Genomic DNA, 16,844 nt, shown 5'->3' with positions numbered 1-16,844 from the left:
TCACCCCAAGTTATGAAAGAAAAATCTCCCTTCACAAAAAAAAAAATAGTAATAATAATAGATGAGATAAATTACCAAGATTTGATGCTGCTAATTTTTGGGACGTGGGATCGTTCTATCAAGAAATGTCGAATAAATGAGTAACTGTTTGGGTTCGCTGAAGGACGAATATGACCATGTCAATCAATTTGATGGAAATATCAATATTATAATTAAGTTGAAGTATCAATGAATACAAAATCAATTAACTATCGGTATTCAAAATGATGTAAAAAAATATAATTTTAAGCTCGTGCAAAGCGGATGTCTTACTAGTGTTAAAATATTTTTAAGCAAGCTTATTCGGGTTGTTTAAGGCGGACTTGATATTGAACAGGGCATTCTTCTCTAGTCTATCCTTCTAACAACATTAAAGATAATGGACCCCATGGATCTAAAGGTTCAAATTCGATTTAGGGGTGTTTGTTAACATTCTTTTTTTTTTTTATGAACAAATTTTATGTTTTTTGTTTAGAGAACAAAAAAAAGAACAGAAACGCGTTTGTTTGTATTTTTGTTCCAAATCTATTTTTTTGTTCTAGGAACACATTTGGAACAGAAACGAGAAACAAGAAAAACATGTTTCTTGTTTTCAAACAATTTTTAAGAACAAATTTTCTCTCTCCTCTTTTTCTTCTTTTTTTTTCTTATTTTCTTTTTCTTTTTCTTTGGCCGATCGCCGGCCTCAGCCATGGCCGGCGACCGGCTGTCGAGGGCCAGCGACCTCAACGTAGGGTTGTCAGCCCCCGACGAGGCCAAGCTCGCCCTACCACCGGCGAGGCTCGCCGGCTTGGCGGTGGCCCGGTGAGGCCGAGCCTCATCGATGGTGGGCGAGCTCGAGCTCGAGCTCGCCCTCATCCGGCGAGCCCGAGCTCGCCCGGCCTTGCCCCGCCGAGCCTCGCCGGTGCGGGGCAAGGCTGGGCAAGCTCAGGCTCGCCGAATCCGGGTGAGCCCAAGCTCGCCCAACCAAGGTGAGGCCGAGCGTCGCCGGGGCTAGCGAGCCTTGCCGTGGCCGGGCGAGGTCGCCGGCCCTCGTCGGCCGATCGCCCGACCATGGCCGAGGTCGGCGATCGGCCAAAAGAAGAAAAATAAGAAAAATAAAATATAAAAATATTTTAAAAAATAAAAGAAATAAAAAGAAAAAGAACACAAATTTACCAAACGTATTTCTGGTCATTTTTTATTCTCGGAACAAGTTTACCAAATGCTGCTTCTATTCAAAAATTATTCCCTGGAGCAGAAATAATTTTTTTCTATTTCTGTTTCTTAAAACAATTTTTAAATAGAAACGTTATCAAACGCGCCCTTAGAAAATTACAAAGAAAAACTCATGCAAAAATTCATTGATTTTCTAAGACTTGATCATAAGTAAGTATTACAAAAAAGAAACTTCAATACCGCTGCTCTAAGAATGGAAGCACTCTCAACAAGGAAACCCGAATGATCGAATTCAGTAACATGATGGAATCATCTTAATGATGTTAGTTCAACAGTTTTTTCTATCTGTTTTTCCTCCGTAGATACTACGAAATAATATATTTTCGATATTTTCGATATATTACGTAAGATGGCCAGTAATGACTAGAAGCCTCGCAAGCAATGTTGACGGCAATTGAGCGGAATGATTACTTTGAAATTTTGTGTGAAGATTTAGCATTATATTGGCAAAATTAAAAATGTTATGACATATGTACGCAGAGTCTAACCATTTTGAGCGATTATCACCGCCGCACTATAGGCAAAGTCAAGTCTGCTCGGCCAATCCCACCTAACTTGTGGATGATGGCCGTTGACTTGACCAAGAACTTCTAGAGAAGAGAAAGATGAAGACTATAAAATGAGTTGCATAAAATGATAAAAGAACAATTTTGAGCAATTCAGCAGAAAATAAGTTACATGATTTTACCCTAAGTTATGAAAGAAAAATCTCCCTTCACACAAAAAGAAAAAAAAAAAAGATGAGATAAATTACCAAGATTTTATGCTATTAATTTTTAGGACATGTTGTTTCGTCAAGAATGTTGAATAAATGAGCTATCATTTGGGTTTTTTGAAGGATAAATATGATCATTTCAATCGATTTGATGGAGCTATTGAGACAACATTAATATTATAATTAATTTGAACCATCGCAAAATCAATTAACTATCGGTATTTAAAACGATGTCAAAAATATAATTTTAAGCTTGTGCAATGCGGATTTCTTACTACTATTAAAATCTTTTTAAGAAAACTCATTCAGTTTGTTTAAGGCAGATTTGATCTTGAGCAGGGCATTCTTGTCTAGTCTACCCTTCTAACAATCTTATTGGCTATTAAATGAACTTACGGTCTTACGTGGGTCATGAGAAATTATGATATGAGCATACACACACTCACACTAAATTAAATCTCGACCATTAAAAATAAAGGACCGCATGAAAATGAAGGTTCAGATTTGATTTTGTGTGTGTGTATATATATTAATTTCATGAAATATTTGCTCATAGCTACTATTAAATGAACTTACGATTTTACGTGGATCATGAAAAATTATGATATGAGCATTTATATATATATATATATATATATATATATATAATAAGTTCATGAAATATTTGCTCATGGCCTGTGGTTTATATGGTTTTTCGCCAGAAAAGATATGAACAAACCATATGAACATTTTGTATAAGCATTTCTCTAGATTTTCAACTAGGGTCGTCTCTCTGGCTAAAGGAGATAGACAAAAGGCAGAGCCCGCAAAACACAATCGTGTTCTCTCCGGTGATTTTCCTCCCTTTTACAGTGATTCATCGGCAAAAACCAACCTTTCAAATGATTACTACTTTACATAGTAGTTTCGAGAGTTTATTGATGTGGCTCAGGCCATCTTATTAGTAGCGTACAATTCATTATCTGTTGGTGTGATCACTATGCTTATTTAAAATTATTGCCAAAAGATAGTTCTATAATTTTATTGATTTTTCTCAACCAAATCTAGCGTAAATAGAGCAGACAAATTAGTCGGGGGGGTGGAGCAAGATAGAAGGAGGGGGTGACGTCACCCGCTGCTGAGATCTCTCGTTGAGGAAATCAATTGCCACCGCCCCTTTTGATTTTCTTTCTCGTTTTCACCCTTTTTCTTTTATTATTAAATGAATTAATTATATCAAAAAGGGAAATGTTATTGGTTTGGGTCTTTGTCAATCATAAAGAAATTAGCAACATAACGTGGCGAGTGGGCAAATCGGAAATGATATGATGAGGAGTTGAACAAATAAATCAGCGGTTGGAAAATAGAAAGTATGAGAATCCTATCATCACATATAGATATAATGATGGGATAGATGTAGATATATTATACGTAGATATAGATGTATCTATTGAGAACTACTAGCTTAACGTACTGGATGCATTTGCTAAATTAGTGATTGCACATTTTATTAATCAAGAATCACCGGTTTATCGATGTATCAGTTTGGATGGTTTCAAAAATTTGGATTTAGGAACCGACCTATTTTTATTGAGTTAAAATTCAAAATCTAATATTAAAAAGCAAAAAAAGCACCACAAAAACATATATAATCCTTTGATGAAACATGATATTATTTTCTCTCTCTCTTTTCTTTTTTTTTTTTTGGAAAAATATAGGGGTAGAAGTAGAACCCAAAAGTTATATCATTAATCTCCTAATAAACACGGTGCAATTTAATCCTCTAACAAGGTGGCCAATTTAATACATTAATTATCACTCGCATTGTTGAGTTGGATAATTCAATTTGCTAGCCTGAAATTATGCAGTTCTTTTTCTTATTTTCTAATTTTGGGATAGAGTACAAAAAATAAAAGAGATAAAGACATTTCGGTCCACTTTTAAACAAGTGCCCCTCAAGTCAACTTTGCCTAGCTACAAATTGCAAACGCGTCGATGCTTTCATACGTTATTGCTTACTGAGCTAATTCTATTTTTGTTCTAATTCATCGACAAAAGATCATGATAGTGGTTGCCGTCGCCACCACCACCACGGCGCCATGATGGAAGAGAAGACCTACTCGGACAGTTGACCACGGCCTTAACGTCGAGTGGCGCACTTCTCTATTCTTCCAAGCACCCCATGCTTCCGCTCCCCATCAATACTAGCAATTCGGTGTTGACTTGACTCAAAACTTTTCTAGAAGAAAAATATGAAGATTATAAAATGAGTATTACTAGCAAATCGGCAAGAAAATAAGTTACGATAGTTTCACCCAAGTTATAAATAAAAATATAAGCCAATTCAGTCATTGTGAAATAAAACTAAACAAGTCCTTCGTGGAAATTCAATAATCGACAATGACCGCGAGGGGGTGACGTGCAGGGCGGGGGTTGGACAGGGAGCTATGTAGCACGGACACTCTCCGGAAGCCTTCGTGTCGTGTCCGACACTCCGACATGTGTCCGACACGCTCCGACACGTCCCGACACGCGGTCAACGAGTGTTGAAAAATCCGACACGTGGTGTCAACTCTTTCCGACACACTCCGACACGCGAGTCCAGAATTCCGACACGTGATTCCGACACGCACGGGGTCAATTTTAAAAATTTATAATACTTGAGGAGTCAAAATATAAATATACACAAAAGAAGTAATAAAATTGCTATAAATATACACCCACGGGGTCAATTTTTTTTTTCAGTTTTATTTTTTTAGAATTGTTTTATTTTTTTAAAAAAAGTCTTTTACTCTGAAAGAAGTAATAAAAAAATGCTATATATGATAAATAAGAAGTAATAAAAAATGCTATATATGATAAATAAATAAATTTAAAAATATCATTTCAGCATTTTTCTTTAAACAATGTTTTTTTCCTCTTAAGTTTTGTGTATTATTGTGACAAATTAAAATAATGAATGATATTATTTAATATTTTTTGTGTAAATTAATTCTAGGCTATTTTTATTATTATTTATTTATGTATTTATATATAAAAATATATATAATATATAACGTGTTGAAATTCTTTATTTTTAAGAAATGACGTGTCGACGTGTCGTGTCATGTCATATCACGTATCACGTGTCCGTGTCGGTGCTACATAGATTGAGAGCAAAGGCAGGGTTGGATGGCTCGGTAGAGATGAGGAAGCGGCCGCGTCACCCACTGCTGAGATCTCTCTTTGTTGAGGAAACCAATTGCCAGTTGCCACTACCCCTTTCAATTTTCTTTTTTTTTTTTTTTCTTTTTGCCCTTTTCTTTTATTGTTAAATGAATTAATTATATTAAAAAGAGAAATATTATTCGTTTGGTCGTTGTCAATTATAAATATTACAAAAAGAAAAGAAAAAGAAATTAGCTACATAACGTGGCGAATGGGGCAGTGGAAGATGATACGATGGAGAGTTGAACAAATGAGTCGCCGTTGGAAAATAGAAAGTTTGGGAATGCTTTCATTAATTATATATATATATAGGCACTGTTAGCTCAATCAACATACATAATCAAGCCTCAAGACCGATGCATTAGCTAAATTAGTGTTTGCACATTCTATTAGTAGGAATCATTAATTTTTGGATGCGTGGGTTTGGATGATTTCAAAATTTTGAATTTGGGAACTCACCTATTTTTATTGAGTAAAAAATCATAATCTAATAGTAAAAAGCAAAAAGGACACCATTTCACTACAAAAGCATATAATGGTCAAGTGATTATGTTATTATTAATTTTTTCTAAAACAAGCTTTAAAATTGATTCGATCGGAGAATTCGGCCCTTGGAATCGAAAACTGAATTGGCATTGAGCTAATTATAATAATTTCATGGTATTGGCAACTAAACCGTTTCTCCCCAAAACCGGACTTCAACCGCGCCCAATGCTCAACGCCACCTATTAATACATTAGAAGTACAATTTGGCTCAAAATTGGGTGTATTCTCATGTGTCTAAAATCAAGTGAGCTGCTGGTACAACCTGCAAAATGCTCTTGAAAATGCAAACCGGTTTGAAAAATGCGAGTTCCGAGTATATCATATTCATATAATGCACATGACAGGCGACAAAGTTGGTAGTGTATTACCCTTTGATCCTCATTCGATCTCTGCGTATAACCAAACTAATCAACACGACAAAGTGGATGATCGTGTCGAACTTTAACCACTTTTGCGTGAAGCTGTACAATGTCGAGAGCTTAAAAAGAAGGAAATAGAAAGATGTTAAAGCGCATCTACATTCCACATCAAGATGCTGTCCGAGACACTGCCAACAAATGTCTGCATTGTTGATTGTTGACTAAATTGCTGTTTTAGTATTATATGAGGGAGTGGTCTACAAAGCCTTGGGTCTCTGGGGAGAGATCATATACACCACCTACATCTCTTAAGAAGGAAACAGGACAACCCAAAGACAGAATTTGGGTTGTGTTGTTTACCTGACCAAACGAGGAACTACAGAAGTAGATGATGACGGCATGAGAAGTTCCTATTTAGAGCCATTTTTAACACCGACAAAACAGAAAGGAGATAAGGTTTTGGAAATTACAAAATAACTTGCAAGGGAACACGAAAGGCGCTGAGTAGCATTAAGGCTAGATCGAGAAACTTCAAACAAAGTCAAAGGGTGAGTCGAGATCATGCACTCTTGCATCTGCTCATGCCCAATAGACAAAAAAAGACAAAGCAGTGATCTTAAGGGAAAATGTCTATCTTATGTCCAGTCAAAGAACTATACAAACATTTCATTTGAATTCAATTGAATATTGCAACATTGTCCTAATATCTGATAATCAGAAAAGAATTAGTCAGATGACAGAAACAAATTCAGCAGTTAGTCTGATCTCTATGATATTTGAAGCAGACAAACCCCTGCTTATAAGTTAAACATTCATCTATCAGAGTAGATCAGTTCGAGTAAATGAACAACTTCTTTGCCACTAGCCGGATGCCAGAATTCTGTTGAAAGTCATAGTGATCCAAAGAGAAGCAAGCATCCACAGAAGTTCCAGTACTGAGCAAGGGCTTGATCTCCTCAATATTACACTGACTAAAGACAAGTTTTTCTGAACTGCCGGAAGATTCTTTTCGGTAGATCTCGGTCTCGTATCTTGGGACATCTGCATTAACAGTTGGAATGCTGTGGGCAAAGAGAAGAAATTAACTTAGTCCTCAATAAACAATTAACTGCCTTACTCATATTGCAGATGCATATGTTTCATATGTTCCAATGCATTAACAAATCTACAAGGGCGAAGGGCTTCTGACAGGTTTTGAAAGTGTATTTCTAGGAAGAGGTGGATCAATTCCAACTGAAAACTTGGAATCTACACAGTCCAGGCTGGTTCCGAGTATTTGGAGCCAGGACTCTTGATACGTCAGCTTCCTATGGCAAAATGGTTGAAGTAAGTTAAGGCTTTTTGAGCCAGGTTCAAATCTCTTTTGTTGCAACTTCTATTTACTTTTTTGAAAATAAGATTTATACTGTTTAAAAGTCAGTCTTGTGCTGGAACAAGTCTCGGCTTGGGTAGACTGGTTCCTAGGTAAAACTGGCGATTCAAAGAGTTAGGCCAGGGACTGAACTGCCCTTAGCCAGTTCTCAAGGTTTTACTCATGAACCTACCCAATTCACCTAAGACCGGCTGGTTCACCGGTTGAATCGGCACTAGTGCTCATCCCTGTTTCCAGGTATACTCACACCTATGTGAATATATGAAAGAGGAGAAAGATATCAAAGACCCCCTCTTCTCATCAACCCCCAAAGAGGAGAAAGAGATTAAAAACCCCTTTTCTCATCAACCCCCATCCCCAAAAAAAACCCAAAGCTCTCAGAAAAAGATCTGACAAACCACAAACAACCAAATGAACTCGCATGGGTTTTGCTCTTTCATCGAGGACTATGTTCTCAGCACTAACAAAGAATTAGACAGTTACTGAAGCTTGCCATGATCCAAGGAAAGAATAGCAAAGCAGAAAACTTACTGAAGTCTTATAGTTGGAGAATTGGCGAAGCCATTTTTCCTAATCACGACAGACTTCCACTCAGAGCTGCTACCAGAATCAACAGATAATTTCTGTGCAATTCCATCACATGCATCAAGCACCTGACATAAGGTTGGAGATATATCCACCACAAAACTAAATTTTGGCCGACCAGCGTTATTAAGAAACCTGTCATTAACTCCAAACCGCACCCTCAACTGATTGCAGCAAAGCTGCAAAATTGCACCTTTGTGCGAAAGCTGTATTCTTTGACTACCCCTATAGAAAGGCACGAGGGATGCACGAATAGAAGGGATGGATACTTCTTCAGGCTCTAAGAACCCAGCATAGCCACTGCAACCCTCAGATGCAGCTGCTGGAGAGGAAACGGACATGTCAGAATCCTGGTTATCAGGTTGTTCTTCCATAGCAACATCTGATAGAAGGGGCTCTGCTCTTAGATCAACACTGAGGGAATCCATGCTAAAAGCATCTGGCCGAACTGTATCAGACTTGACCACCTCATCTGCATTGGGAGTCACTAGAGAAAATATTGGATGGGCTTCTCCCTCTCCTTGACTTGCAAGAGAGAGTATCCGATCACTTTCGACCTTTTGACCAGACGTAGAGGAACTTACTGAGCTTCCTCCATTTGAAAATTTTCCATTACTACGGCTTCTTGTGGTAGCATTAGGGGAAATCCAACTGTTTGCTGTGAATATGTCTGGGAGACTCGATTCCTACAGATATTGAGATTTCAATCAGGGCCGCAACATATGTACACAAAATTTATGAACAAATACGCTTATCACTCATGCCAATCACAAGATCAAAGACAATTCTATATCTTTCAGGAGGGAGGAAAGCAATTAAGCCTTGACTGTTTAAGAGAATGACGAGTCTAGAGGGCAGGTGCCTGTGCATTGACAAAGGTGACGACGATTAAATAATATGTGCAGAAACAACGGATTACAAATCAAATCATAACCCCAAATCAGTCAACCAAGTTCTTGTCAATTTTACCTGTTTTTACATCAATTTAACCACACCAAAAAGATCAATAATAAATAGCATGGCATCATGATTTCTTTAACCTAGACTGCAGAGAAATCCTGGGAAGGATGATCCAATAACTCGTGCTCTCATAAAACAAATCAAGTCAATCATTCAAGAGGAGCAACATAGGATGCAAATTATGAATCAAGCAAATAGGAAAACAAATTTTCCACAAACGAAGGTTACGATCTACATTTTCGTTTTGACTCCTTTCTTTCAGCGCACCAAAAGATATTAAATAACCATGCAGGACTCCAGAAAACCAATAGTTTGCTTCATATGAATAGAGCCCCATGTAAATGCACTCAACAAAAGTTGCAAAAATCTTGACTGCTATGAATGCACTGATGTCATATCACGATATTGGCATGGAAAGATAGAATCACCAAAAGCTGATATTGACAGCAGGCAAATAGATGATTGTACATTTAAGTTTAATAACTCAAGAAGTTATCATCAGCGGAGATTGTAAATCAGCAGATTAAGGCCTTACCAAGAACAGAACTGTTGCACAATACTTAACAACTTCCAGATTCATCCTCACATCATCCAAACTCCTGAGAAAATGTAGCCAGAAAGATAAGCATTGCATTGAAGGTATAAAACTGCAAGGGGAAATTCCTTGAAGACAAGCAGGATTACCTATGAGTTTGCTGTCCAAGTCCAAAGTATGATGCCAATGTGGCCATCTGCAGCAAAATAATAGCAATTAAGAAATAAAAAGAAAGTTATAACAAGGATACCTTATGCAACTTCCATGCCATCTCAAGGTTTTACCAGGGACAATCTATGTGTATATTGGAAGAACGGAAAGAAAAAACTGCCAACATTCTACATATCCGTCGTTTGATTGAACTAGAAGCAATGTATTCAGCATAAGACATTTTGTCAACAAGAGAAACTGTGCATCCATCGTCAATTATTTATAGGAATAGCTAACGCACAGATGATAAACCAGCTACCCTCATGAAATTCTTTCCACATTTGGATAATTGAAGTATCTGATGAAAGATGGGTTTTTGCTCATACCATTACGACCAAAACACATCCATAAAGAATGATTAGAAAAGCAAACAAACGCGCAAAAACATGAGCATAAGAACAACCAAATTCATCTTAAAACCATTACCTTCATATCGCCAGCTCTTCTTCCGAACTTCTGAGTCAACAACGCCAACGAATCGATCGTTCCCTTCGGCTCCGGCGCCGGCCTGCCGATCTCAGCGAAGGCCTCCCTAAGCCGAGCACAATCGAACCTCAATATGTTGTGGCCCGCCCATATCCTCCCTATCAACACGAAACACACCACCACGCCAGCACAACGTTAGAATCCACCACAACACAACACCTCCAAACCCTACCTCTTCCACATTCCATCATCACGCACAACGGCAACCAAAAATGAGAGCTCGGGGCGCGCTCACCGTGGAGGATGTCGTGGACCTTGTCGGCGATGTCGGCGAAGGAGGGGGCGGAGACGACGGCGTCGTGGGTGATGCCGTTGCAGCGGACGGAGAGCGACGAGATGAGGGAGAGGTCGGAGGGGCGGACGAGGGTGGAGTAGCTCTCCAGCTCCACCAGCTTCCGCGGGCACACCAGGATGGCCCCGAACTCGAGGATCGCGAACGGCTGCCCCGCCCGCGTCGGCACGGTCGTCTCCAAGTCGAAGAACGCGATCTCCGATCGGTCGCCGTCGGCAGCGGCGGCTGCGGCGGTGGCGGTTGCGGCGGCCGGACTCATCGATTCCGAAAGATTCCGAACTGAATTTGTAGAGAGAGAAATGCAGGGGGGTTTTAGAGATTTTGGGTTTATGAAGAAAGGATAAAAGCGCGAATTCGCGGGTATTTATCGAGGAGGGAGGGGGCGGGGATCGCGTGCGGGTGGGGTGCACGGGGGTTGCTTCGGGGATTGGGCAGCGGGGATGTGGCGTGGCGTGGCGTTTTACCGGTGGGATAAGCCTCCACGTGGAGGTTATCCCTTCCCGGCGTCCGGCCGATGCCTTGTGCTGACCGGCCCGGGTCCGTTTCGACGGTTACTCGATGGAGCTGGGTCTGATCGGACGGACGAGATCGCATCGGATTCCGGTTTGACCGAGGTGTGATTTTCTTTTTTTATTTTCCGACACGGTAAAGGAGGTTACTTATGTCGCACATTTTCTTTGTCTCCTCCCCTCCCGGGGAACAGTGCAGAAACGTGACGAAATGTTGTAGGAACATTTGGAGGAACATCGTAGGGATATGCCCGATCGAGGGAGGAGTTCATCGTCATCGTTTTTTCCATTTGATGTACGTGACGATCACGGTCTGATCCGTTTAAAGCGCCGCAATTCAGAGGTAGGCGAGATAACTAACCGGGAATGGTACGGACGGACGAAAATCCTAAACTACAGACATTGGATAAGAAAAATTTGTTTGATACCACCGAAATATCCAAACTTATAGTGGCGTGATCAAAACACTTTCTGTGTACGAAAAAAAAACTCGAACTCGACACACCATGATGTCACAAAAAAAAGCATGGGGAATTAAGGTCGTGGCGAGCATAGTTCATGATTGGAAAATAATACAAATAGTCCTTAAACGTTGATATAATATATAATGTCGTTTTTAGACTTATAATTTATTCAATATGATCCATATAATCCCTTATTCAAACATTTTCATAGAAATTATATTGAACATTCATCAATAGTTCATAATCTTTTTCTCCATATGGCTCTATGTCGGATGATATTTTTCATCTACCACACCAATTCAAATTATGTTCTTTTAATCATGTGAGAAGAGAAGGTAGTGATCAAATTTAAAGACGACATTGCACATCAGCCAAAGTTTAGTGATCTCACTGCACAAATTAAAAGTTTAGAAATCAAATCACACATTAAATCAAAATCCGAGGACCATTTGTGCCGATTATCTCCATATATTCTTCGCAAGGCAACAAAAGATCCGGATTATCAACGTCATTTGCGGCATTAACTCAAATCCAAAACAAAATCTCAACTAGCACCCCAGCAGAGCTACGGACAGAGTGTGAACGCGTGTCGCGATGAGTTCCGAAACATAAAGTCATTTATCGGATCGCGAACGGACCGAGCAGAGCGAGCTACGGATCTAAGTGTTTCTTTCCAAAGGAAAAGCAATAAGAAAATAGAGGGCGGACCTTGCTTGTCGTGCGGACAGACGGGAGCTACGGGGGTGAGGGAGAATCGGAGAGAATCATTCCATTCCTTACCTCCTGGACGAACCGGTTGAAGAAGAAGAAGAATTCTCAGACGCAAGAGATGACCTGCGCTGGGGGTTTTCCGAGCGATCGTGCTGCTTTGACGATTCTTCTTGTGGTAATATTATATACTGCTTTCCCGTTGCGCACAGTGAGAGAGACAGGAGGCGCTTTTGGCTTGACTTCCTCTGCAAGTTTCTGACTTTAATGGCTAGAGAGAGAGAGCTGTTTTCCATGTTTTGAAATTCTGCTCCCCCACCGGCATTGATTGGGCCGTTCCTGAGGCCCAAGTTTTCTGACTTTAATGCGTCTTTTGGCCCACCAGGAGACAAGAAAGGAGGAGGAGTTTTTTATTCCCTTTATTCGATTTTGGCATTTCGTTGTGAATTGCCCCCCGCCTAGTACGATGCATTTTCCAGTGGCATGTTATCCATGTTTTGAAATTCTGCTCCCCCACCGTTTTCGGAATCGGATCCAGTTCCATGGACGGATTTGCCCCCCGCATTCCCACTAAAAGCTAGCATTAGATCTCATCTCCTTTCCGTGAGGCCCTTTAAGTTTTGGGCCTAATTCAAAATCGTCATTTCGATTCCTTTAGGCCCACAGCTGCTCCTTTGCGTTGTTTGCCCCCTCGTTTGGCCACCCCCACCAGGAGACAAGAAAGGAGGAGGAGTTTTTTAAACCTTTCCCTCCTTATTCGATTTTGAAAATTAAAATTGTTTTGTGAATTGGTTTGCCCCCGCCTAAAGTACGGTGGATGCATGTTCCTGTGGCATGGCCTTTACGAGCATTTACCATGTGCTAGATCAGTCCTCTCTCTCTCTCTCTCTCTCTCATTTCTTTTCCATTTTTCCATATAACAGAAATTATAAAATTGTTTTTTGTTAATTATAAATATTTATTCACATGGTAACTCTTAGAAGCAAAGTCATATATAATCATTTGGCATTTTGATGATTAAAGCTGTGAAATCACTGTGTTGTGTCAACATTTGATACTTGTATTTTGGTATTCTTATGAATTGATGTTGAGCACTGCATTACCATATTTTTCTTTACAGTGAGTGAAACTATTTTTATTTGGTTAAAAGTAGATATTTCATTCATATATCGACATCTTAAGATATACATAAGAGGTTCAAAACAAAACAAATCTCCGAGTAAAGTAGAACAATAAAGTATAAACTATGGTGATAAGCATACTTTTATCGTACAATAACAAATCTATCTCAGCATCAAAGTTGAAAAATAACAATCAATTATTGAATTTCACCTTATCATAATTGATGAGTTCATACCGTAATCTCTTTCTTCAATAGTTACGATTTGCTTAGTAAGTGGTGCATGTGTAAGTTTAGTATTTTAACACTATCACCGTACAAAGACACCAAAGATAGGTTGAAGAAGCTCCCAAATCTAAGTCTTGATTGGAATAGATTAAATGAGCATAGAAACACCTCTTAAGAATTCCTAGATCTAAATCAAAGATTGGAAGAGAAAAACTTTTGGATTTAGATTTAGATTGGGAGACAAAGCTTCAAGAATTCAAAGAAATCATATAATTGCTTCCAATGCAATACAAACTCACTATATACCTCCTTGTTCATGTCAAACTTCTTGATTGGAAGGATCTAAGGCATCAGACCAGGAAGATATGCCCAATAGTTATTTCTTAGTCAAGGGAGCTTGGAGTGGAAGAGAGAAAAGGAGCTGGAGAGAGAGGTAGGTGAGAAGGAAAAAAAAAAAACATAGTTCAAGCAAAACAAATGACTCACAAATAAACACGTTGAGATTTGTGTTATTAAACAAACCACGCTTATCGTATTTTGTCTTCTAATATAATATGTCTCACCCTATATTACAAGTTTTAAGATGCCAATTTTTGAAAATGATATGCCAAATTTGATCAATTGAATGACAATTTTGAAAGTTTGGAACCAATTTTGGAGCCCTTATTTTAAAGTTTGGTTATTGGACCAATCATTTTCAAATGGCCAGAATCGAAAATTGAGTAAAGACAAGATTGTTAAGCTTTGAATTGATTCTGAGAGAGAGAGAGAGAGAGAGAGGCGGCCTCCACAGCAAGATTGGACTTTTCTTCAATAAGGTTGAGAAATGATTTGTATATTGGTATTCAACTCCCTCCATTTGAATCTCGCACGCTCCCTCCACCGCGTATTGGGCCCTTAATGGGCCCAACAATGGGCCTTTAGGCCCACGACATGCCCATCGGCCCACCAAGGAAAAAAACCAAAAAACAAAAAAGCAAAGGTTGTTACAGTTCGGGGAAAATCACGTACTTGTCCCTCTCCTACTTTTCTCTCTCTTCTCCTCCCATGGAGATCTCCACGAAAGCCAGGCCGAGCTGTCGTCTCGATTCCATGTTTTCAAATGTTCGTTGAGCCCGCGCTTCCCGCCTACCCCAGAACCTCCAGAGCGCGGCAGCAGCACCTCTTCACCCTCCTCCGGAGCCCCGCCGCCCCGCCGCCGCCGCCGCCCAGAGGAGCCTCGCCCAGATCCACGCCCAGCTCGTCGTCAACGGCTACGCCGCCACCAACTCCCTCCTCGCCCAGCTCCTCGCCGGCTACGTCGGCGCCGGCCTCCTCGCCCACGCCGCCAGGGCCTTCGCCGGCGCCCCGGACCCGCGGAGCACCTCCATATGGAACCAGATGATCCGGGGCCACGGGCGGGGCCCGGCGCCGAGAGCGTCGGTGGAGTGCTTTGCTCGGATGGTGGCGCGCGGGGACGCCGTGCCCGATGGGTACACGTACTCCCATCTCCTGACCGCGTGCGTGCGGTCGGGCTTGTTCGGCGAAGGGCTGCAGGTGCACGGGCGGGTTGTGAGGGATGGGTATGCTGCCAATCCGTTCCTGGGGGCGAATTTGGTGAATTTGTACGCGATGGGTGGAGGGGAGCGCGGGATGGAGGATGCGCGCAGGGTGTTCGACGATATGGGCGAGAGGAATCTCGTGTGTTGGAATTCGTTGCTTGCCGGGTATGTTAGGCGCGGAGACATGGGCGGTGCGCGGAGGATGTTTGATGAGATGCGGGAGACGAATGTCGTGTCTTGGACAATAATGGTTGCCGGGTATGCTCGGAACGGAATGTGTAGACAAGCATTGAGCGTGTTTAATGAGATGCGGAGACTTCGGGTGGAGTTGGACCAGGTGGCTCTGGTGGCTGCGCTGTCGGCTTGTTCAGAGTTGGGAAATTTGAAACTTGGGCGGTGGATCCATTCGTATGTCATAGAGAAAGTATGTGCAAGAAATCAGCAATTGTCGGTCACTCTGAACAATGCCATTATCCACATGTACGCTAGCTGTGGTTCGATTGATGAAGCCTACGAGGTGTTCAGGAATATGCTGCGGAGAAGCACAGCTTCTTGGACGACCATAATCATCGGATTTGCGAAGCAGGGGCTTGCGGATGAAGCTCTTGCGACATTCCATATGATGCTTAGCATTGGAGAGCCCAAAGCACAGCCCGACGAGCTAACTTATATCGGGGTTCTTAGTGCGTGCAGCCATGCCGGGTATGTTGACGAGGGCCGCCGTGTTTTTAAAAGCATGAGTGCAAGTCAAAGAATTATACCGAGAATCGAGCATTATGGCTGTATGGTTGACCTCTTGAGTCGTGCTGGATATTTGGAGGAAGCGTGTTGGCTCATAGAAAGCATGCCCATGGAACCGAATGAAGCTGTGTGGGGTGCCCTGCTCGGTGGTTGTAGGATTCATAAAAATCCTGAGATCGCTTCTCTTGTGGCGCAGAGACTAGCGGTTGAGCTCGACCCTGACCGTGCTGCAGGCTATTTTTTGCTTTTGTTGGAAACATATAGGACATCCAACAGATGGACAGATGTGAACGATATTAGGCAGAAAATGATTGACATAGGTGCAAAGAAGCCAGCACCTGGCCGAAGTTGGGTTGAGGTCAATGGAGCCATTCATGATTTTGTGGCCGGTGATAGGAGCCACAAACGCACGTTTTTTATACACGAGATGCTTAGAAAGGTGAAAGTTCAAGCTGAGTTGGGAGGAGACCAGCCAGATGCATTGGATGAGGAATTGTGTGCTGCATCCTAGATAAAGAGGGGACTTTGTGCATCAATACTTCCTGTACATATGCTACAGCCTGCAATGTTGTCACTTGTTTGGACTCAAAAGTTCTTGGTGAATCCTGCATCAAGCAAGAAGTTTTGAGCACCATTTGATCGCATTTCAAAAGCTCTAATTAACGTCAATTGTCATCCGAGAAGAATACTTGCTCAAAGAGGACTATAGTAGCTTCCATTATTTTGTATCATCTGTTCTGGTGGGGTTCAGTGATTTGTACAGATACTTCAGAAGCGTTCTGATTCTGGATTCTTCAGAAACGGCATGATATGGTGATGTTTGGTCTATGGAATCTTTGCTACAAGCGAAACATAAAATTTTCCTCATGATCTCTCCCTCTCTAGTGATATTTGTGCATGGCGAAACACTCTCTCTCTCTCTCTCTCTCTCTCTCTCTCTCCCTCTCTATTGATCTTTCTGCATAGTGATATTTGTAAAGCATGGATGGTAGCAGTAAAAATACTTTGAGTTGAGCAACAGAACCCTGGG

General features: G+C 41.0%; 2 protein-coding genes across 2 annotated transcripts; one reads left to right on the top strand and one right to left on the bottom strand.

Annotated features, from left to right (window-relative positions):
- Nucleotides 1-6,679: 6,679 nt before the first annotated feature.
- LOC104419991 (protein NEN1) lies at nucleotides 6,680-12,365 on the bottom strand. Its single transcript, XM_010031856.3, has 7 exons — nucleotides 12,257-12,365; nucleotides 10,447-10,782; nucleotides 10,152-10,309; nucleotides 9,665-9,711; nucleotides 9,516-9,579; nucleotides 7,967-8,706; nucleotides 6,680-7,124 (listed from the first exon to the last, which is right to left on the bottom strand). The coding sequence occupies exons 2-7, from the start codon at nucleotides 10,760-10,762 to the stop codon at nucleotides 6,893-6,895; spliced, it is 1,557 nt and encodes a 518-aa protein (XP_010030158.2). The 5' UTR covers nucleotides 10,763-10,782; nucleotides 12,257-12,365; the 3' UTR covers nucleotides 6,680-6,892.
- Nucleotides 12,366-14,912: 2,547 nt separating this feature from the next.
- LOC104419997 (pentatricopeptide repeat-containing protein At5g56310) lies at nucleotides 14,913-16,325 on the top strand. The gene has a single exon (XM_010031867.3). It carries the CDS (start codon nucleotides 14,913-14,915, stop codon nucleotides 16,323-16,325), a length of 1,413 nt encoding a protein of 470 aa, XP_010030169.3.
- Nucleotides 16,326-16,844: the final 519 nt, after the last annotated feature.

Source organism: Eucalyptus grandis, chromosome 2 (assembly GCF_016545825.1).
Source record: "Eucalyptus grandis isolate ANBG69807.140 chromosome 2, ASM1654582v1, whole genome shotgun sequence".
Lineage (NCBI taxonomy): Eukaryota > Viridiplantae > Streptophyta > Magnoliopsida > Myrtales > Myrtaceae > Eucalyptus > Eucalyptus grandis.
Note: the sequence above shows the minus strand (reverse complement) of the source record. Positions and strands in the feature narration are given on the sequence as shown.

What these genes read in the sequence shown, in the direction of transcription:
- LOC104419991 (XM_010031856.3), bottom strand. Translation starts at nt 10,762, where the DNA reads ATGAGTCCGGCCGCCGCAACCGCCACCGCCGCAGCCGCCGCTGCCGAC. An exon ending in CTTGGACAGCAAACTCATAG is followed by an intron (nt 9,580 to 9,664) that starts GTAATCCTGCTT and finishes ACATTTTCTCAG; the next exon opens with GAGTTTGGATGATGTGAGGA. An exon ending in GTGCAACAGTTCTGTTCTTG is followed by an intron (nt 8,707 to 9,515) that starts GTAAGGCCTTAA and finishes CAATATCTGTAG; the next exon opens with GAATCGAGTCTCCCAGACAT.
- LOC104419997 (XM_010031867.3), top strand. Translation starts at nt 14,913, where the DNA reads ATGATCCGGGGCCACGGGCGGGGCCCGGCGCCGAGAGCGTCGGTGGAG.